At 35.9% G+C, this 22,339-nt stretch overlaps 2 protein-coding genes across 2 annotated transcripts; one reads left to right on the top strand and one right to left on the bottom strand.

Moving 5' to 3' along the window:
• The first annotated feature begins 4,368 nt into the window (after window positions 1-4,368).
• Window positions 4,369-7,984, top strand: LOC113305156. Its single transcript, XM_026554252.1, has 5 exons — window positions 4,369-4,876; window positions 4,990-6,439; window positions 6,869-7,156; window positions 7,241-7,256; window positions 7,403-7,984. The coding sequence occupies exons 1-5, from the start codon at window positions 4,369-4,371 to the stop codon at window positions 7,982-7,984; spliced, it is 2,844 nt and encodes a 947-aa protein (XP_026410037.1).
• Window positions 7,985-19,102: 11,118 nt separating this feature from the next.
• On the bottom strand, window positions 19,103-20,425 carry LOC113305155. Its single transcript, XM_026554250.1, has one exon. It carries the CDS (start codon window positions 20,423-20,425, stop codon window positions 19,103-19,105), a length of 1,323 nt encoding a protein of 440 aa, XP_026410035.1.
• Between the last annotated feature and the right edge of the window lie 1,914 nt (window positions 20,426-22,339).

Genomic DNA, 22,339 nt, shown 5'->3' with positions numbered 1-22,339 from the left:
CTTCATTTTATTTTTTTTGCTGCTGTTGTTGTAGAGTTTGGACATCATGAGTACTTTTCTTGGCCACGACTTTTATGAGCTCATGCAATTTTATTGACGTGTTCTGGTCCTTCTGTAAGCATATGAGGCATGAATTTTCATTGCAACCCGCCAATCATCCGTCACAATTTGAAGTTATCCAATCTGTTGGTGGGCAGGAACTTGATTGTAGCTGATACGTTTATTTGTTCCATTACTAGGCTGATTTTTATGTGTTGTAGGAACACTCAGATGTCACATTTTTTTTTACATGTATAAGTTTTTTTAGACTTTTCTGATTTAATTTATTTCCCTTGATAGACAATTAATATTAGAGATGTTATTCTTGATTTTTTCTGGGATTTATATCATCGAGATATTTTAGTTGAAAAATCTAAGAATTTCCAAAAATATGATTTGGTTGGAGATATATTTTTGGCATGAATATTTAGCGATTCTTTCATTGGCAGTTAATGCTAAATTTAGTAAACGAGTGATTTCGGCAGTTAATGGAAAAGGATGGAAGTTTCGTGGAGTCCAAGTTTATTTTACTCTAATCTCATAACACAGTTATTTCGATTCGCGAAAATTAGGCATAGGTCCAAAAAAAAATAATATTCTCATTGTCATGCCCACAATTAATTTTAGGTACCGTGACACTCATAATTATTTCCGTGACACCCTTAATTATATGGAATTATTAAAAATGTCTGTATGATGAATTATGCATTCCCATGACGGGTTATGCATCAAGGGTATAATTGGCAACATAACTTGGATATAATATATCTAAAAATCCGTGCATTGGAATTTTACAAATTTTATATCGTTGGGAATCTTTTTAAGAGAGCTACGCAACGAGTACAAACAAGGATATCAATTTTTTGTTTTTCACGAAAATATCGGAGCTGATCATCATTTTAGGCAAAATTTTCGAAAACTTGATACATAACTATTATGCAGCTACCAAAAAAGATGCATAACACATTCTGTAGACGCATAACAAATTATGCATTTGGATAACAAAGTTATGCATCTATAACAAGTTATGTAACCATTGTTTTGGTTGATTTTAGTGCGTACATAAAAAAATTGATGCATAATGCAGTATACATCCATATTTACGGATTCATATCAGGTCATGCATCTATTTTCTCGATGCATAAAAGATTGTGCAACAATTTTCTCGATGCATAATGCACTATGCAGTCATATTTTCGGATGCATAACAGATTATGCATCCATTTTCATGACTGCATAACATGTTATGCATATATTATTATAGGTGCATGACAAGTTATGCAGTCTTTGTTTTTATTGGTTTCAATAGTAATAAAAATGTTTATATATAACTTGTTATGTAACCATTTTCATGACTGCATAACATGTTTATACATTACACGTTATGCAGACATTTTATCCAACATCTAGTACCCGTCTTCACTTGTTTGAAGACCACATGCAGGTTACATCCATTCTCCCATATTGCTGGCAATCTCCCATATTGCTGGCAATCCCCATTAAGTCTAACTGAGCCAACACCATCTCCCATATTGCTGGCAATCAACACCATTTAGTCAACATGCAGACAACATTTATTCAACCAACAAACCACCACACCAAGAGTATGGCACAAGTTTATCTTATGTGTGATAGGAATCTAATTAATCACAATACAATCTCACGTATATGATAAACAATACATCTTTACTTAAGTATAACCAGGTAAGTACCCGGTGGAATTGTGTCCTAGCTGGGTTATGCACGTCCTTGGAATCTGCGTCCGGTCTAGCAGCACCACACACAAGTACATCATCGAATCCTACAAAATCTGGAAAAGACAAACCAATACATCATTTGATCAGTAATTTCATAACTAATCCAAAAATCAATCAATTTACTTTCATAATCAAAATTTGCATCTTAATACATTTTACAACATCCTGAGTTTAATTAATTTTTACACTTAATTAATTATCCTATGGGAAGAAAGATAGAAGAATTACCAGGGAAACCCATACAATTTCCATCAATATCTAAATCACGTGTTCTCTTTTATTTTTGTGATGACGACAAATCCCTTATCCACAGCCCGTTCAATCAAGTACTCATTTGTTTTCATGCTTTCAAACACAACACCAGATCGATTCTTTTGCTGTTGTAGAGCATCACCGAGAATGCAGCCTTCAAGTCTCCATCTCGATCTCAAATCGATCCATTAATTCACATAAATCAACATCAACAATACCATTAATTTGATTCTTCCAGTGATGCCGTTATTACTCCATTAATTTGATAAAAAAAGTCATGAAAAAAAAACGGAGGAAGAATAAAGAAAGAAATAATTTAAGAAAATATGGATGTGAGGGAAATTTTGACCTAAAAAATGGATGCGACGTGATTTTTTGTGAGCGTGGATTTTTCAGTGGAAAAAATCTAAGAAATGGGTCTCACCGTAGTTTTCACTTTCGATTTTGCATCCATCAACACCGTAATGCAAAGAGTATTCTTCATCGAAAAGAAAATCACACCTTCTTACGTGGTTGTTCTTTTGTTGTTCGGCCCTAAATATCTGGTTTGCTTCTGTGATTTCAGGTGATTAATTTTTAATTGTTCTTCTGATGCTTCTATGAGTTATGGGTTATGATCTTAATTTTAGATGGGTTGTTGGTTTGGTTTTGATTATGGTTGATGTTTACAGGTATTTGGTTAGTACAAATTGTAGTGTCTGTATTATGTATTTTAATTTTGTGAACGGATTCTCACTACACCATTTTCCCCGAATTGCAACTAAATTTTGCAACGGCCCAGCAGCCATTACAAACTTTTATGTTACAAATAGCCGTTACAACCTAGACGTAACAGGGAGCAGCCGTTACGAAATTTTTTCCAGATTCGTAACAGGGGGAAACTGTTACGAATAGTAACATGCTAATTTTTTACGTGTGTCAGTCACACGCTTGGTGACACTAGAGCCGGTAACAGATATTATTGCGCGTGTGCCATTCAGCCGTGTGCCCCCTTTTTCCACCCAAGTTCACTAAGCTAGAGTATTATTCCTCCCCTGAAGAGATAAGCTCGTGAAGAGATGAGGGTTTCATCGAGTACACTCATTTCATTTTTTTCACTCTCTTTCTCTCTTCGTTTCTCATCAGAAGATACCATTAATTTATCATCGTGAAGAGATAAGGGTTGCCTCTGCAAAAGATACCAGAAATTTATCAAAGACATTTTTCGATCTGTTATTTCAATCGTAAGTTTCAAATCAGTTAGTATTCAAATTTATCGATCTGTTATTTCAATCGTAAGTTGTTTTTTTTTTTTTTATTCATTCAATCATCTTCTGTTTTTTTCATTGGGGTTTTTAATTTTAGGGTTTTTCCATCTGATAAATCTATTATGATTTCTATTTCTGATTTCGTTTTAGGTTTATTTTTATCTGATATAAATCTGATACGATTTCTTTCTCTTATTTCAGGGTTTTATCTGTGGAAGAGATGAAGAACTTTGAAGGTATTTGTTTTATCATCTGTTAAATCAAGTTTTAGGATTTGAAGATATGTACTAACTGATATCCTGATTTCATGTTAGGGTTTGAAAGACTGAAGAACTTTGAAAAACTCCAAAGATCTGAAGTTGAAGGTATAAGAATTGATTTGTTTAATTTCAATTAGAATGAATTGATTTTTTTTAATTTTATTTTTAGGTTTTCAATTAGTATGAATTGATTTGTTTAATTTCAGTTTTAGGGTTTCAATTAGTATGAATTAATTTTTTCTTTATAGCATGTTAAGATTATGGTGTTTTATGTAAACTAGCATATGAAGTTATTTGGCCAGGGCTTCGACAACCTGTTTTCTTTGTAATCTGTTTTCTATGAACTACTTGTAGACCATATGTATGAACTATGTTTTCTTTGTAATCTGTTTTCTATGAACTACTTGTAGACCATCCTCTCCTCGTTGAGAGGATGTTTCTGTCGTTTTCATGAGGGCTTCGGAAAACCCACCACTAGGACTAAGTACTTGGTTTGATCCTATAAAGTCTATTTTGAAGGTTAATATGTCATCTGATGAGAACAAGAAATGGATGAAGTGTGACCGTAAGTCTGGTGAATACATACAAGGTGTGAGGTCATTTATACAGTTTGCCAAGAATAATGGTGGTGGGAGGGTTTTATTTTCATGTCCTTGTCGAAATTGTATGAATGGTAAAGGTTTAGTTTCACTTAGTGAGATATAATTGCATTTGCTCAAATATGGTATTTGTTTGACGTATACAACATGGCGTCATCATGGTGAAAGTTCAGTAGCAGCACGGTCAAGACATAGGGATAACACTACAGCAGTTATGGATGGGAATGTTACAGTAGGTGTGGATGTGAATGTTACATCTGCTATGGATATGGATGTGAATGTCACAGGAGGAGTTGATGTGGATGAGAATTTTACAACAGGTGTGCATGTGGATGAGAATGTTACAACAAATGTGGATGTGGATGAGAATGTTGGGACCAAGGGGTGTTGTAAGAAAAAGTTATCAGCGGCCGAGCGAGCAAGAGTACCATTGTATCCTTCGTGTCCTAAAGGAAAGTCGGCGTTGTATGTAGCGATAATGGTGAACAACATAAAGACTCAGTATGCGATTTCAGATAATGGTATGACTGCAATGTTAGAATTGATAAAAGAGTTGCTTCCCGAAGAAAACACCCTGCCAAGTAAGTTTCCAGATGTCAAGAAGATAATTCAAGAGTTGGGGATGGATTATGTAACCTACGATGCTTGCGTGAATGATTGTATACTCTTTTGGAAGGATAAGAGTTCATTGCTGAAGTGCCCTGTATATGTCAAGAACCGCGGTATGTAAGAGTTTTCAATGATGAGAGAAAACTTACTCAAGTTGCGCAGAAGACGTTGAGACACTTTCCAATAATTGCAAGGTTGAAAAGATTTTATAGTATACCATGGATAGCAGAGGCGATGCTTTGGCATTTTAGAGCACAGAAAGATATCAATGTAATGCGTCATCCCGTTGATTCTTCAGCTTGGCGTTGTGCGGATAGTTTTTTTCCAGAGTTTGCTAAGGAAGCACGGAATGTTACTCTTGGTATAGCAACTGACGGCTTCAACCCCAATGGATGCTTTGGTCTCAATTACAGCTGTTGGCCGGTAATTCTCTGTCCGTATAATCTTCCTCCTTCGATGTGTATGAAGAGGGAGTTTTCTATGTTATGTTTGTTGATATCATGCCCGAGAGCACCAGGTAAAGATATCGATGTTTACTTACAACCATTGATTCAAGAGTTGAAAGAGTTATGGAATGATGGTGTTATGACTTTCGACAGCTTCACCGGTTCTGAATTTCTGATGAGAGCTAGGTTGTTATGGGAAATTCATGATTTTACAGCATTAGGGACTCTTTCTGGATGTGTAACTCATGGGTATTTTGCTTGTCCAAGTTGTGGAGAAGAAACAGATGCTGAGTGGCTGCCATATAGTAAGAAGTTGTGTTATATGGGACATCGAAGATGGCTGCCAACGAAACACAAGTTTAGAAATGATAAAACAAACTTCAGTGGAGGAGTTGAGCATGGTAAAGCTCCATGGCCACTAACAGGATTGCAAGTTCAAGAGATGGTAGCTAATTTGAAAAGCAAACAGGGTAAAGGAAAACCACCATCAAAGAAACGTAAAAGAGGGACTGAAGGGTATGATGATGAAGAAATTTCCGATCACTCTTTATTTTCTCGAAGGTCTATTCTTTATGATTTGCCGTATTGGGGAGCGAACACAGTTCGTCACTGTACAAATGTGATGCATACCGAGAAGAATATAACTGAGCACATTGTTAATACTGTATTGGGAAATAGCAAGTCAAAAGATGGTCTTAATGCACGTAAAGATATGGAAGCTATGGGGATTAAAAAGCGGTTATGGTTGAAAGAGGATGACAACACGGGCAAGACAACAATGGAAGATGGGTCTTTTGCCTTAACAAAGGATGAAAAAGTTGCTTTCTATACAGTTTTGAAGAATTTAAGGGTGCCTTCAAATTTTTGTTCCAATCTTCGAAACAACGTTGGTATAAATCCACCGGAGTTGAAGAATTTAAAGTCTCATGATTACCATGTTATGATGCAGTCTTTGTTTCCACTGCTTGTTCATACTGCAACTTCATTTCCTAAAGATCTGCGAGTTGCTCTTCTCCGGATTAGTTTATTTTTCAATATCTTATGTGCGAAGGTTATTAACAGAGAGCATCTTTTACAAGCTAAAGCTAGTTTGGTGGAGGCGATGTGTGTTTTAGAAAAATACTTTTCTCCATCCTTCTTTGTCATTAGTATCCACCTGATGATTCATCTGGCAGATGAAGCTTTAATCTGCGGTCCGGTCAGATTTAGGTGGATGTACCCCTTTGAGAGGTAAATTTCCCACTTGACTATTTCCCCTGTTTAGCAATTTTGTTTATTGTGCTGTCATGATTAATTTCTTTTATGCTAGAGGATGACTTTAAATGCATGATTGGACTAACACAGTAGTATAAAAATCCAATGGTAACCATAAAAAGGAGTGGAACTGTTTGTTCTCATTATTGAAAGGTTGTGTCTTTTAACATCTTACTATGTGTGTTATGCTAGTGCTGATATGGAGGGTACAAACCCTTGCTTTATAGATTAAATTGAATTTGAGAATGTTATATGGAATGTCAGGTGCTGAGTGTAAGATACTTTGATTAAGAAAGTTTATATTTGAAGTTTTTTTCTTCTGAAATTTTATGAAGTTGACAACTTAGTATAAGAATCATGCTTGATAAGGCCTTGACAGCTTCTACACTTTACTATTCTTTGTAGGTTAATGAAAGGCTTTAAAGGGTTGGTACGCAATAAAATGTACATTGAGGGATGCATTGCGAGAGGGTATTCGTTGCGAGAAGCTAGCTTATTTTTTATGGATGGCATGTCAGATGATGGTGATGGTACTCATAAACATACTCGACGGGCTTTTTTAGATGATGACTATGAGTTTGCAGATGAGATGCCTCTAAGTACTGGAAAGAGTATGACTTTAACTCAAGTACAATTTGAACAATGCCGCAGCTGGATCCTATCTAAGTATTTTGAGATAGATGACTGGAGAAGGTAAACATTACTGCTTCAATGTGAATTTTAAATTGATGCATTAAGATGTTTTCATTATTTGATACTATTTTTATGTGGTTGCAGGAAGTATGATTCCTATGTTAGCGGCAACACGTCTAATGGTCAGTAGACCTCAAAGAGTTTTCATGTATGGTTGCGCGACGAGGTAACATGATATCTTAAATCTTTCATCCCAACTTGTTATGTTTTTGGTTGTGATACTAACTCTAACATGAACTTTTATAGTTGATAGAAGCCAAAGAGACTGATTCAACACTTTGGAGACTCGTGCAAGGACCCCTCTTCAAGGCACGATCCTACAGTAAATACCAAGTCAATGGATTTAATTTTAGCACACTAGGTTGTGAGGCGAAGAATATATCGCAAAACAGTGTCGTATCAATGAAAGCTTTTACAAGACTGAAAGCGAAGTCGGCCGAGGAAGCAGAAATAACTTATTACGGAGTTATTAAAGAGATTATCGTCTTGAATTACATGGAGTTTGAAGAAACTGTTTTCTGTTGTGATTGGGTTAGTGTTGGAGATAAGAATGCGTGTAAGGTTGATGCAGTTTTAAAGGTTATAAAGGTCAACTTATCCAAGATGAAAAACAAAGTTAGAGTGTCCGATGAGCCGTTTATCCTTGCATCTGAAGCGGCTCAAGTGTTCTACTCGAAGGATCTTACAGATGAGGGATGGTCCGTGGTGTTGCACTCACATCAGGGGTTAACTTGTTCAGTAGATAAATTTGAAGTTCCTACAGCTTATCAATCAGTTCTTACTGACAATGAGAATTTCAAAAAGTTGCTTTCAATTGGTTCTATTTGAAATGAAACTGATGCCACCTTTGCAATGTGTTGCGCTTCACGAATAACTATAAAAAGAACGACTACCTTTGTTTTGCTCTTGTTTTGCTTTTGTTTTGTTTTATTTGATCGCTTATTATTTGAGAGGTGTTATTTGTTTTATTTGCTTGTTCTGTGATCTGTTTTCTCTTGTGCAATATTTTCTTTCATGATGTTTGTTTTTTTTCCAGGATATGGCAGCAGTAGTCGTCAATGAGTATGGAAAACCAGTTTCCAGGAACTGCACGACAGCTGGTCACCGGAAGGGCTCATTGGTTCGTACACATGTGCCTGTTTCATACAAAAACTGGAAGCTTGTGCCTCAGAAGCATAAGGATGATGTTTGGAATACCCTTAAGGTACAAAACTTATCTTAATGAGGGTTGTATCCTCAGTTGTTGTTCACTCCTTTAACTTCTTTTATAGTGGTTGTATCCTCAGTAAGCCAGTAATGAGATCTGACTTTACAGGACGAATTTAATATCCCTGAAACATCGAAGGATATTGTTCAGAAGTCCATGGATGGTCCATGGAGGAGATTTAAAACTGAGTTACGTACCGATCATTATGATTTGTACCCTACTCATGAAGAAAGGATTCTACATGTTCCACCAACTGTAAGAGAAGAGGATTGGATAAAATTTTGTGAGAATGAAAAAGAAGAAAAGGCAGCGCAAAGTAGAATTGACCATAAGCGGAAAAGACAACAATATGGCTACACACATTGTTCCGGTCGCAAACCTCATTGTTTGGTCAGAGCTGAATTGGTACGTAAGTTTTCTCGATCTCTTCTACATTCACAATTTTCCCCATCTCTGTTGTATTTCAATAATGCCTCAAACTCTGATATATTCACAACTCGTCTTGATCTCTGTAAATGTAGGAGGCCGAGAATCCTGGTGTAGAGATTAGTCCTGAGGATGTGTGGCTTAAAGCTCATACACAAGAGAGTGGTTCAATCTTACCTAGCGCCCAGCCATATGCTGTGAGTCAGTTCACTTTTCAGTTATTTCAAGTCTTCTCATTGTTTTTAGTTAAACATATTATAATTTTCTCGATTGTTATGCTTGGCACAACAGGATAAGCTGAAGAAGGCGCAAGAAGAGATCAAAGAAAAACTGGATGCAGGTCTTCCAGTAGAGGAACTTTGTGTACTTGCTGCGGCTTTTGGAAAGGATACTAGAGGACGGGCTCGTTCTCTTGGACTTGTATCTCGTACACAAGTCCAACTTTCTGTTCCTGCGCGTCACAAGGTCAATGAGTTGAAACAGAAGGAGGGTGGTGTTACTCAAATGGTGGAAGAACTAGGTGGAAAGGTGGGGGTTCTAATCGAAGGACTTGGCAAATTATGCCACATAGTTCAAGATATCCAATCTGCAATGCCAGCATCAGTTGGCTCAAACTTGGCCAACACCTCAAAAGCTCCATCTCCACAGGGTGTTTCTGCTTCACCTCTATCATCTCCACAGGGTATTTCTGCTTCACCTCTATCATCTCCACAAGCTGCGACGAGTTCACCAGATGCATCAGGAGTACATGGCATGCCGCGTTGTTCATTACTGAACTTCGAGGGTCAAGTGGTTGCAACTGGTAACATCTGTACTGGTGGTTTAGGAGAAATAATTCACGGAGATCCTGTACCCTTACATCTTGCCAAGGTGTGTATCGATACTATTTCCAAGCCAGATGCAATAACTGTGAGTGCCAACAAGTATGCAGCGACCTTCAGAGACGTTGGAATTGGAGGATATATGCTTCATCCAAAGATGTGCCTCTCAAGTTACGAAACACCATCTCTTTCTTTTTGATGTGTCAACCTTTTTGAGCATCGCGTGGTATCTGCCTCAACTCATATGGTTCTTTTTGGTCTTTTTATGCAGTTCAAACTTTTTTACGTATGCTCTTATGCATACGTGCATAACAAGTTTTTAGGCTTATTTTCCTTTTTTTTTCCAGTTCACACTTTTGTATGTATGCTGACTGATATGCATACTCTTATGCAGTTGTACATAAGAATAGATTTACTTGAAGCAACTTCTGCAGTGCTGCATAACAAGTATTTAGGCTTATTTTCCCTTTTTTTTTTGCAGTTCACACTTTTGTATGTATGCTGACTCATACACATACTCTTATGCAGTTGTGCATAAGAATAGCTTTACTTGAAGCAACTTTTTTTGTCCGATGTAACTTTTTCCTGAATTATGTGAACACAAACCGGCTTATGAATGGATATGCACTTTCAGTTCATCATTTATTTGTATATGTGTGGGTGGCTTTTGTTCTGTTATATGTGAATGCACAGGGGACTTCTCGCAAGGTCAGCTGAAGCAGCAGTAGCCAGCCGGGGAAATATCAATCCCTGGTAATTACTTCACTTGGTTATATTTGTACTATAAAGTTTAAGAGGCGTGGTTTCTGAACTTCAATTTATACTTGCGAGGTATTATGCTGGTGGGAAGTGAACTACATCTGGATTGGCATCAACTTGTGTACCTGCTAGAATACCGGGTAAGTACTTAACTTGTATATTTCTAGATTCCATGTTTCTTACCGGACTTTTGTTTGTTGCGCGTGCGAGAGAGCTTATGGACTTTGGTTTGTATCAGGACCAATTGCAATGATGGCCTGGATCAGTGGTTGCAGTTTCAGTTGAAGCTCTTGATGACTAAATCATGGGCTTGTTCTTATTACAAAACCACAGTAAGTATTTCTCATTGTTCTTCTCCCCAATTTATATTTTTTTGAAAGTTTTTTCTGCTTTTAACATAAGTTGGTATATATGCTTAGGAAGTTTAAACTTAGCAGATACTTTTCATCTATAACTTTATGCATGGATTTCGAACTTGAAGTCTTAAAATTTGCAGCTTCAAGTTGGTTTATAAGCTCTAGCTGTGAACATAGAAAATTTGCAGTAAGTTTCTATGTACAGTCTCAGTTATATAAATTTGTGAACATAGGAATTTCTATGAACTGATACTTATGGGAATTTGTATACATTCCCCTACTATTTGATACTTAGAATAATTTAAGTTCTATTTTGTATGAATCCTTTGTATGAATCCATTTGAATGTGATTAGAATTGATTGAATGGACATGAATTTGATTGAAAAAAAATAATGTTGATTGTGAAGGATAAATGAAAGGTGTATGCAGGTGGTTATTTTGAATTCCGGCGTATTCCGGCCGAGAATGAGCTGCCGGTCAACCTTGACCTGGTCAAAATTGGTCATTGATGACTGATTTTGACCAGGTCAAGGTTGATCGGCAGTAATTTTTTTACTGTTGCAAAAAATTCGTAACGGCTTCATCTTGTTACAACGATCTGTTACTAAATAAATTCGTAACGGCTCTCGCATGTTACGACAGTGCCACGTAGTGACGGCTCTACGCTGTTACAAGAGCCGTTACAAAAAAAAATCGTAACGGCTGCTGGGCCGTTACAAAAAAGTTGTAGCACCCCTTTTCGTAACGGTCCGGAACCGTTACAACCCCGATTCGTAACGCTCGATAACCGTTTCGAATCGGAAAAATGGTGTAGTGTCTTGCTATCGGCACTTTGGTCGTTGGTTTTATTTTGATTACAATTTTTTTTTTGTATTGTAAAGCTGAAGGTACTATTTGTGACAAGCTATCAAACTTAAGGTTTTGCAGGACATTGTGCAGCTAAAATCTAGACTACTAATGGTTTTGATTGATAGGTATATGCATTATAACCTTGGAAAAACATGAGAGAAGCCTATGATGGTAGCTTGGGTTACTGTTTGCCTTTAAGAACCCATTGCATATCATTGTTTAGTTTGCTAGGCCATCTAGACAGATGGCTGTTTTGAAGCTTGATTACTAATTTTTCGCTCATCCACCGACTGGAAGACACATCTCAGCAACCATCACGTGGATCTCTTCATTTTTGTAGACATATGCGTATTCTTGGCAGCTGAGATTACTCATGATGCACTGCTTTTATGTAAAAGTGATATGTCTGTTCAATATACATATATTTATCCTACTTTCTAATTCCATCTTCATTGATAATTTGCAGCCAATAAAGGAGGCTGATCCTGGTAATTAACATTCCCACAATGTATTCTGTGACACGTGTTCATAAACCCAATATGTTTGCATCGGTATCAATATGTTGGCTGGGCTGGTTCTGCAAATGCGTGACACCATTGTCCAAGGACTTCAGCTGAGTGTGGTAAAACATCCAACTAATGATTTTTCTTTGAGATGCACCGTATCACTATGTCTCTTGCCTTGCATTTTTCCTCTTCATCAAATATAGTTTTTAATTAAAAATAACTGGTAAAGGTAGTTTACTCTTCTCAGTCACTTGTAATTAGTGGTTTGTGAACTAAGTGTTTTTATTTTTATTTTTTGTTATCTCCTCCAACAATATATGTAATATCCAGAAATTGATGTTTTCAAGTGGATATATTTTTCTTAAGGGATCTAAGAAGCCAAGGTGGTGCTCCAGTAACTGATCTTGATAGTGGTGCTATTATGGTATCGAATGATCAAAGGGGTGGCAATGCTCAATGGTCTGTTGCTGCTCAAGCCATTGCAGCTGGTACGGGTTGGAAAGTGCAGGTAAAGTGTTTTGTGCATTTACTATCCTGTCATAGGAGTAAATGATTACTTCATATTTGTAACTTCTCACTGATGAGCTATTGGCCAATTTACTCTATACCTTAGCTAAACTTTAACTTCGCATATTTTACATTGTTTACTATCTTTTCTATGATAATCTTAGCATTTTATTTTAGTAGGTGACACCACACAACTCAGGGGCTTTACCGAGAATAGGTTAGCACTTAGCAGCATACATTTTAGGTAATACGTGCCGATCAATTTTTTCTTTAAAGTAATACGCTATTTGAAGATTGATTAAAAGATAAACGGAGGCTTGGAAAATGATCCTTTAATTAAGAGCTCTAAGATCAATATGTAATTTGAGAGGTGTCCGAGAAATTGGTAAATCAGATAAGCAAGGGTTTATGTTGCTTCATTATGACTTCACAAGTGTCGTCACAAAACTTTGGCTTTTAATCTTAAAGCTACATCAGATTTTGGTTGCTTGAAATATTTGCTTGAATTTTCTTTTTTTTTTTGTTTTGCATCAAGGTATCCAAATCCCAAAATTTTAAAAGATGAATGGAGTGTGGAGAAACTTAGTGTCCCTGTTGAGTTGAGGACTGTAATGGTTGTGGGTGGTGGTGGGGTAAGAACCAGAGAGTGATAAATTTGTGGAATATATACAGGTATAGACCTGTTCTGGACCCTCGTTTTCAAATCTAAGCCTCTTTTTTTTATTTCTTATAAATCTAAGCCTATTGAACGGATTCCATCCAAATCCGTTAGCTCAGTCAATATCTCATGTTGACTTGTCAATATCTCCCTAAAATCTCATGTAGTGAGATCTCGTGAACGTGTAAAGATTATTAAAATGACCTTTCCTCACGTGCGACAGTTGTATAGTTGAATCTAGCCCATGTGTGTCGATCTGAACCCCTAATCCAAGAACAGGAAATCTCGATGATAATTGAACGCTAAGATATATCCAGTATACATTCATTACTGTTGTTTGCCAGCCATTTTTGAAAATAAGAGAATCAAAACAAGTGAACAATCCATGTTGGTATCTGTTACCAGCGAGAAATAAAAAAAACTTAGTAGAATCAATGGATCGAGAAGAGGGTTACCGAGATCAAAGATTCGATTGAGTTAGGATTTCTTGTACATTGAAGAGGATTGAATAAAAAAAACAAAAAGTGTTACGGTTTAGTTCCTGAGATGAAGGAATCAACATAAGTTTTGGGATCGAGAGAAATGGAGAAAGATCAAGGAGTAGTTGATGGTGCTGGTGATTTGGTGAATTCAAACCTAACAGTAAGATAATTTAAATTAGGGTTTTCTTAATTGAAGATTTAATTGGTGAATTTTATTGATAAACTGAATAATAGTGACGTGTTTTGATCTAGTATGAAGTAGATATGTTTGCATGAAGTTTAGTTTTGGTTTAACAGAAAATTAGGGTTTCTCATGTCTTTCCCAAGAATTGGAAATTTGGGTTCTGAGTTGTGATTACAGAAATTGGAAGGGGGGATTGATTGAATAGGTACAGGTTGTAATTTTTGAGTTAATTAAATGGATTAGGTTGATGTTACGTGTGTGTAGCGGTTGTAATTGTTTTGGAAAGTTGGGTTGACGTTAAATATGGAATTTGATGCATGGAAGGAGATACAGGGGGTTCACAAATCATCAGCAAGGTGTTTGAGAAAATGCGTGAGAGACAAGTTCTTCCTAAGAAATTTCATTTCTCATTCAAGCAGTTGCTGCCATCTTCCAATCCATAACGGGAGATCGAGACTTCACAGAGAGATGCAATAAACAGTTAGATGGGTTTGGTGTTAGCACCACCTGGAATACCGGTATGTGAAGATTCGCAGGCAGTGATGGTCATTCTACAACAACAACATCAACTGAATTTGGGGGTTCTTAAATGGATCTATTTTGGGGGTTGTTCGATGCAAATCTGTATTGTTCTTGGCAGTTTGATTCTCATATTAAGAATTGACAGCATCAAGGTTCCAGAAGGAGATGAAATTGGTTGAACCAATGGTGTTTACACCGCAACATCGATGAGTTTTTGGTTTTGGAGAGCAATTAGCAGCACAAAGAGAAGATGGTACAAACTTGAGATAGTTTTAGGTTGATCTCTGTGGTGTTTTTGAGGTTTATGTTCAAGCAAACTATATCAGTTTCTCTCAACAGGACAGATTTTGGGAGCTTAGGGGGTTTGGTGTGGTCTGAAATTGTATGGCTCGTTGACAAATTCTTGAGCTGGAGGAAAGGAACTGCGATATGAAATCAGGTGATTAAATAGTTGCCGGTGATGATGGCTGGTGTCTGCAGTTATCAAGAGAAGAACAACGAACCTATATTCTACAGGCGGCGTTCAAATCTGCATTATGGGGTCTCTGCAGTTCGTGATTTCACAGCAGCAACAATGGGTATTTGGGTGATTTAGTGTGTTGGTCGTATGGGTAGTTATCGAAATTTCAATGAAGATTATGACAACAACCAAGTTAGTGTTTATATCAATGAAGATTTGAGTTGTATTCAGTCTGAAGTTTATACCAGAAGTGTTGAACGATTGAATCTTCAATGGTGGTGGTTGATTGTGCTGGTAAGGAAGTTGTTGCTGCCTTGGTCATGGTTGTGAACAGACTAAGCAAAGGCATTGTTTGTTGCCGGATTTGATTATATATGTTGTTTGGTATGAAACTGTATGAAGTGTTGAATCAGTGGAAGAAGGTGATATGGATGGAAGATTTAGGAAGACGTCCGATAATGAAGAGAGGTGTGCTTGTTTATCTGCTCAGGATGTAGGAAGGTGGACTGGGTTCAGGCCAATGAGTTGGCAAGAAGAGCAAGTATGAACTAATATGGTTGGTGGCTAGACTTCTTAAGCATGTACTCTGTATACGAAATCATAGCCGTTTGTTTTGAAAGGCAATATGTGCAGTTGATGGAGCTTTGAAGGACTAAAACGTCGTTTAAGTTGGGGAAATTTTGACAAGTGGTAGATAACTGCAGCTAACTTTCTATCCATCGTTTTTGGTCAAATAAGGTCTAATTTTGTGAGAAATAAAAAAAGATGCTTAGTTTTGTAAACCATAAAAAAAACAGGCCTAGATTTGTAAAAAGCCCTAAATTTGTTGAAATTATCCCTGTGAATTATATTAAAGGTAATTGCAGTTTGGTTTTGGTCTAGAGGCTACTTTTTGCTTAAATTATCGTAAAAATAGATTTTCTTGACATATACTTTTAGCTCCATGTGCCTGTTTAGCCAGTATCTCTCATTTCCGTAGATCACTTAACACACAGTCGCTGCCATTTTCACATTCCGTTTATTTGGCTGTGCTTAAGAAGCTTGACGTTGACGCTACGTCGCTTAGTATGCTTGAGGGCTTCAGTGAAAATGTTTATGGTTACTCCTAAAAGAGAAGGATTTATTTAGCTGATGCTAACAGCGGTGCTGTTATTCAGTCGCCTTCTTTAGTTGGGTGGCCTACTGTTGGACAAAAAGAGAAGTGGTGTCTCCCTTGCGTTATGGTTACTCCTAAATTAAGGGTTAATAGAGAAGCCGCCCTGCGATTAACAGTGGTGTGCTGTTGCTGAGATGAAAATCCCAAGTAAGTAAAATAATATGGGACGCGAGAAAGTTAAGTATGATAACAAGTACTTTATGTTGATATACATAGAAATAAAGACATCAAATAGGAGGATGAGGTTTCGGGGTAGCTATTTGAACACTTTTAGACTACCATCGATCTGATTATTATAATGTGGATATACTTTTGAACTTTGTAGCACACAGAGACACCAAGGTATGATCTGACTAACAAATACATTTTGCTTCCGGTGATTAGGGCACTATTAGTGGGGTGATAGGTATTATAACTGATCTCAGGTATGTGTAGTTGTTTCTGCCACTAAACTCCTGGTGGGGAAAATGTTTCAAACAACAGAACCAAGAAAATTTTTACTTTTTTTTTTTCTTCCAATTGTGAACAATTTGTATATCTAACTGTACGGCTTAGTACGAGTTTCGTCCTAATACCAAGTGGAAATGTTATAAATTGGAAGAAGTTCTTATAATTTTCACCCCAGGAGTCTTATGTCGGCCTGTAGGTTTGTTTCTTAAAGGACTAAAGAGTATGTTTTTTTGTGATATTAGAATTTATGTAAGAGCAAGTTGTGGTAAGTAGTCCAGTTTAAATCTGTGCTAAAGATGCAATATATACTTCATTAGCACCTCAGCCTCGGCAACACTTTAATAGACTCCTCAAATTTGTAACTGTGTGCTTTTCTGTGAGTTTAAATACATACTAACGAAATTCAGTTACGATTTTCACGAGTATTTACACATAGCTACACTCATATAAATCTGACTTGCAAACTATTTACTTGGATACGATTGCACTGTCGTGGTTTGTAGAAAGAGTACGTACAATTTGTATGATAATTCGTGGTACTTGATAGTAATGGTTCTGATCATATGATTAACTTTTACTAAAGATAGTTACGGATCTGATCATATGATGATGAGTTAGAAAACTAATATAACATACAGTATGTAGTCAATGATGATCATCTTATAGCTTCCGTTACTAATTATGTGGTTAAATATTGTCCTTTCGACAGTGTGGTACATGCTAAACGGACCATCTAGACTATACCATACTCTTGACTTGATGAAAGCTTTTATATTTGTATTTTGTTTTATTGGACCCTTTGTATGAAATATGTATTGAATTAAAGGCTTCTTATTATTCAAACTTCTTCGTGATCGTACAGTGGAGAGCATTTCCATATCGGGTTCACATTTTATATATCCGGAAGTTGTTACAGGAGCATTTCCCTACCATCCATTAGATGATATGTTATCGACGTTAACATTTGGGCATGACCCTATATACCACGGAAACTGTTCAACCAGATCATATGGCCAGGTTCTTATAATGTTCTTATGAGAAGAAACATATATCGGGAAATTGTGGACAAACAACAGTAGCAATGTCCTTTTGAAAACAATTAAGATTTTTGCAGTTTCATTTAGCAAATTCATTTATCCTGTGAATAGTCTTTAATCCAATCCTTCTTGAATTTAGTTTGGAGTTACTGACTATTATTCTACTTCAATTTCATGGTGTTCAGTTTTTCAAGAGACTAAGACAATTTTTCAATTCGACCAGATAGTACTTTTCGCGGAGGGGGTAAAGAGGATGTATATAGTGTATTCTGATTTACAAACAAAATATCTGAACAGAAATTAACACCTATAAATTAGAACGATATTCAATTACTACTGAAGTATTGAGCAAATTATGTGGTCTGTTAAGGGCACAAACCCGTCTTAATCTCTTTTTGAGTCCTCATTTTGATTCCAGTTGATAGTTGGGTGTGTTTTCTAATCTCAACAAATTAATTTTACGTAGCACGGGTCCAGAGTGATACGCCTGCAGGTTATTCTTTGGTCCAGTTTCTCTTTGTGGAGATGCACGACAATGTGCACAATCATTTTGGATAATTTTTCAGCTCTATCATCCTCGAAACTGGTTTATTTATTTCAATGAATCTATTTCTTAAAATTTAAATAAGATTCAAAAATGTAAATAAAACCTATCTAAGGAGCGTGAGCACTGGTAACTATAAGAATTATCAAGTTGGAAAACATAAATAAAATCCAAGAAAATTGATCTAATCTTTTTAAACGAGAAAATTGGGAAGTTCATACACACGGATTGGAAAATGAGAAGATTGAAAATTTGGGAAGTTCATTTAAAATGAGAAAATGAAATTCTTAAAAAAAAGATGACCATCCAGAACTCCTTAGGGACATATCTTTCCTCGGTGAATAAAAAGCTTACACGTCTGTTATGCATTAGGTACGCATGGCACGAGGCAGGTGTAGGGAAGCCCATTCCAGCGGGAAGGTACCTGCAGTATAAACCTGGAGTCTCTAAGTAGCATTTAAGTGCTTTTTTCCCCCTCGTGTCTATTTGGACCACACCCTCAGTTTTATGGAGTCTCTAGGTATTTCAGTGTTTTCATGCCCGGCAAGTACTCATCTAGCGATCTTTGGGAATCTTTTCCAGCATGACTAAAGTTCGACCAAACTTTTGAACATAGTAATATATAAAAATTTGGTTAATGTGTTTTGTTGCCATCGTCAAGGGTGTATGTACGAACTGATTACATTGTGATTTAATCATTTCTAACAAAAAATTATGTGACGAGTAACTTAAAATATCATTCATACTTTCCTCATGTTAAGTCTTTTAAAAACTCAGCACACATATCATAATGGGATTATCAAAGGCTATCAAATTTTCCTACCCATAAGAAAAATCATATTAATCAAGAACTTTTTGAAGATGTTTAGAAGCATTTGACCTTCGCCCCGCCACACCAACATGATAATCGCATTAGTGCCGGTGCGTAGCACGAGTTACATACTAGTTTATTTAATTTTTATTATTTAATATTTATTCCTTAGTTTGATTTTTTTTTGATAAAAGGAAACTTTCATTAACACTAAGCAAAAGAACATACATTGTTTATATTACATATTTTTGAAAAGAAAACCTTCTTCCTATCTTTACTCCAGTTCCTAGAATCTATTTCCGACAAGCCACATTTAAGAAAATACTTCGCTAAACTATCCGCTATATAGTTACAATTCCTTTTGATATAAAAGAAAGAAGAAGAAGCAAAAGAATTGGTGTTTTCTAAAGCCTTAGGGATAAAAGCTTCACTTCTCCAATTGACTGCAAAATTTTTCCTCTTGATGCCATTGATAACATTGAGATTGTCATTTAGAAAGGTTATACTATCTACTCCTGCGTCTTTTGCCCATCTAGTTGCTTCTCGGCAAGCTCTTGATTCTGCTTCTTCTGAACTTGTGCATCTTCCAGTCCCTCCTGCAAAATTCAGAATAGCTCCATTACAATCTAACAAGACAGCAGCATAAGCAAAATTCAAATTTGATTTATTAAAGGAAGCATCAAACATAATATAATGAGGATCACTACAAGTATAACCATCCTTTCCAAATTTACAGTTTGGATGAAAACAGTCACAACTATTTTTAGAACTAGACCTTTGTTTATCATTACCATTATTACTAGTGTTAATAAATTTTTTTAACTCTGTCTTAATCTTTTCTATCAGTCCAACTAGGTTTAGTTTAATGCCATCAAAAGCCACTCTACATCTGTATTTCCATAGAAACCATAAAACATAAGCATAAACTTTTTTATTATCCTTATCCTTAAGCCACTTCACACACCAATCTTTAAAGTATATTGATTTTCCATTATAAAAGACTGTAGAGAGAGACATACCCCTCCAGACACCTTCAGCAAAATGACAATTTAAGAACAGATGGTAAGTAGTTTCACTCACTAGTTTGTTACAGAGAATACACTGAGTATCTATTGGTATATGTCTTCCTAACTCATCTTTAACAGGTACACAGTCACTGCAAGCTTTCCATAAGGACATTTGGACTCTAGGAATAACCTTAAGCTTCCAAATACCTATCCAATCTACTTTAACATTTAAATGATTCCTGTTACACAGGTAATTATAAGCAGATTTGACAGAGACTTCTCCATCACGAGTACCTATCCATTTAATGTTGTCATTGTCACCAACATTATTGGGTTCTATCAATTTAATCAACTGAACGTTATTATCATCAAACATATCAGTTAACATATTCAATTTCCAAGTACAATTACTATTTATAAGATCAGAGACCTTTTGGTTTAAATCAGGAAGGAAATCTTCTCTAGGAACTGGAATAACATTTTCTGGAATCCATTTCTCAGTCCAAGTTTTTATTTTTTTCTCCATTGCCAATGTCCCAACTATGGTTTTCTTTTATAATGTCTAGACCTTTACAAATACTAGTCCAAACCCAAGATTTAACTCTCTTCTTCTTATAACTTAATGAGTCTGTGTTATTAAAATACTTACATTTAAGAATCACAGACCAAAGCTTATAAGGAAATTTAATTAGTCTCCAGGCTAATCTAGTTAGTAGAGCTAGATTAAATTTATGTGGGTTTCTAATTCCTAAACCTCCACTATCCTTACTGGTGCATATAGCATCCCAGGCTTTGATATATATATATACCTTTGTTGTTTTTAGTTTTTTCCCATCAAAAATCCCTTTGTAAGGCATCAACTCTATCTAGCGTTTATTTAGGAAGAGAAAAGAACATCATCTGAAACATAGGCATAGCAGTAGTAACATAATTTATAAGCGTAGTTCTGCCTGCTGAGAAAGGAATTTTTTTTTCCATCCCTGTATTCTATTATAGACTATGTTTAAGAGGTTTTGATAATTAAAGGATTTCGATCTATTAAAGAAAACAGGAGTACCTAAATAGGTGTCAGTTTTAGTAATTCTACCTACATTTAATATCCTAGCTAACAGTTTACAATGTTTATTTTGAACCTTTTTACTAAAGTATATACCATATTTTTTGTAGTTTATGAGCTGACCTGAAGAGTCACTAAAAATATTAAGAACATCAAGCAAATTACGAGCTTGTTGAATATTAGCATTGACAAAGATAAAGGAGTTATCCACAAAGAACAGATGTGAAACAGTCGGAGAGTTTTTTGTAACTTTTATTCCAACAATTTTACCTAACTCTTCTTCGTAATTTAACAGACTTGACAGAGCCTCCATACAAATTATAAAAATGACAGGTGATAACGGATCACATTGTCTAATTCCCATAGTGGGATGAAAGGAATCTCCTGGAATTCCATTGACTAGCACAGCATAAGAAACAGAGGAAATGCAAGCATGTAATAAATCACAGAATTCATTTGAAAAACCTAGGCAACTGAAAATTTTAATGATGAAGTTCCACTCTAACCTATCGAAAGCCTTGGAGAGATCTAATTTAATAGCCATATGACCATTTTTTCTTTTACTAGTCTTCATGGTATGTAATATTTCATGAGCAACTATGACGTTGTCCGTTATCTGCCTTTTTGGAATGAAAGCCGATTTGATTTTGTGAAATGAGATTTTCTAAATAGGGTTTAATTCTATTAGCTATAATCTTGGCTACAATTTTGTAAGGAGCATTACTTAGACTGATGGATCTGAAGTCCTGTGGGGTTTTTGGCGTACTATTTTTGGAATCAAGGAGATAAAGTATGATTCTACTTTTGGTTAAATCTCTTGCTCCTAAAAACTTGCTAAACCCAACTAATTATACCTCCATTTAACTCATTCGTGATCTTGATAGAATCCTGGGGGAAAGCCATCAAACCCAGGTACACCCCAAGAATTCATACTAAAAAGCGCCTCTTTTATTTCTTTCTCATCAGGAATTTTATAAAGAGTTTCATAGTCCTCCTGTTTAATTTTATGTTTTATAATTCTTTCAAAGATAAGGTCAATAGGTTTGTCACTAGTTTGATATATATTCCTAAAGTGTTTTGTAATAAGGTCATTTAAAATATCCCGACCTTCAATCCACAATCCACAATCCACAATGCACTATCATCTCTAAGAGCATAAATACTATTCATTCTTTTCCTCTCAGAAGCGTTTTGGTGAAAAAAATTCGTATTATGATCATTTTTCTTTATCCATCTTTCTTTCACATGTTGCCCCCAGTATATTTTCTCTATAGCATACCAAGATTCCAGTTCATTATGTAAAAATTCTAGCCTCCTTTTAGATTCATAGTTAGAAACTCTTTTATTCTCTATTTCTATCTCATTTAGTATACTAGTGATATT

The sequence above is a fragment of the Papaver somniferum genome, chromosome 8 (assembly GCF_003573695.1).
Source record: "Papaver somniferum cultivar HN1 chromosome 8, ASM357369v1, whole genome shotgun sequence".
Taxonomy (NCBI): Eukaryota; Viridiplantae; Streptophyta; class Magnoliopsida; order Ranunculales; family Papaveraceae; genus Papaver; species Papaver somniferum.
Note: the sequence above shows the minus strand (reverse complement) of the source record. Positions and strands in the feature narration are given on the sequence as shown.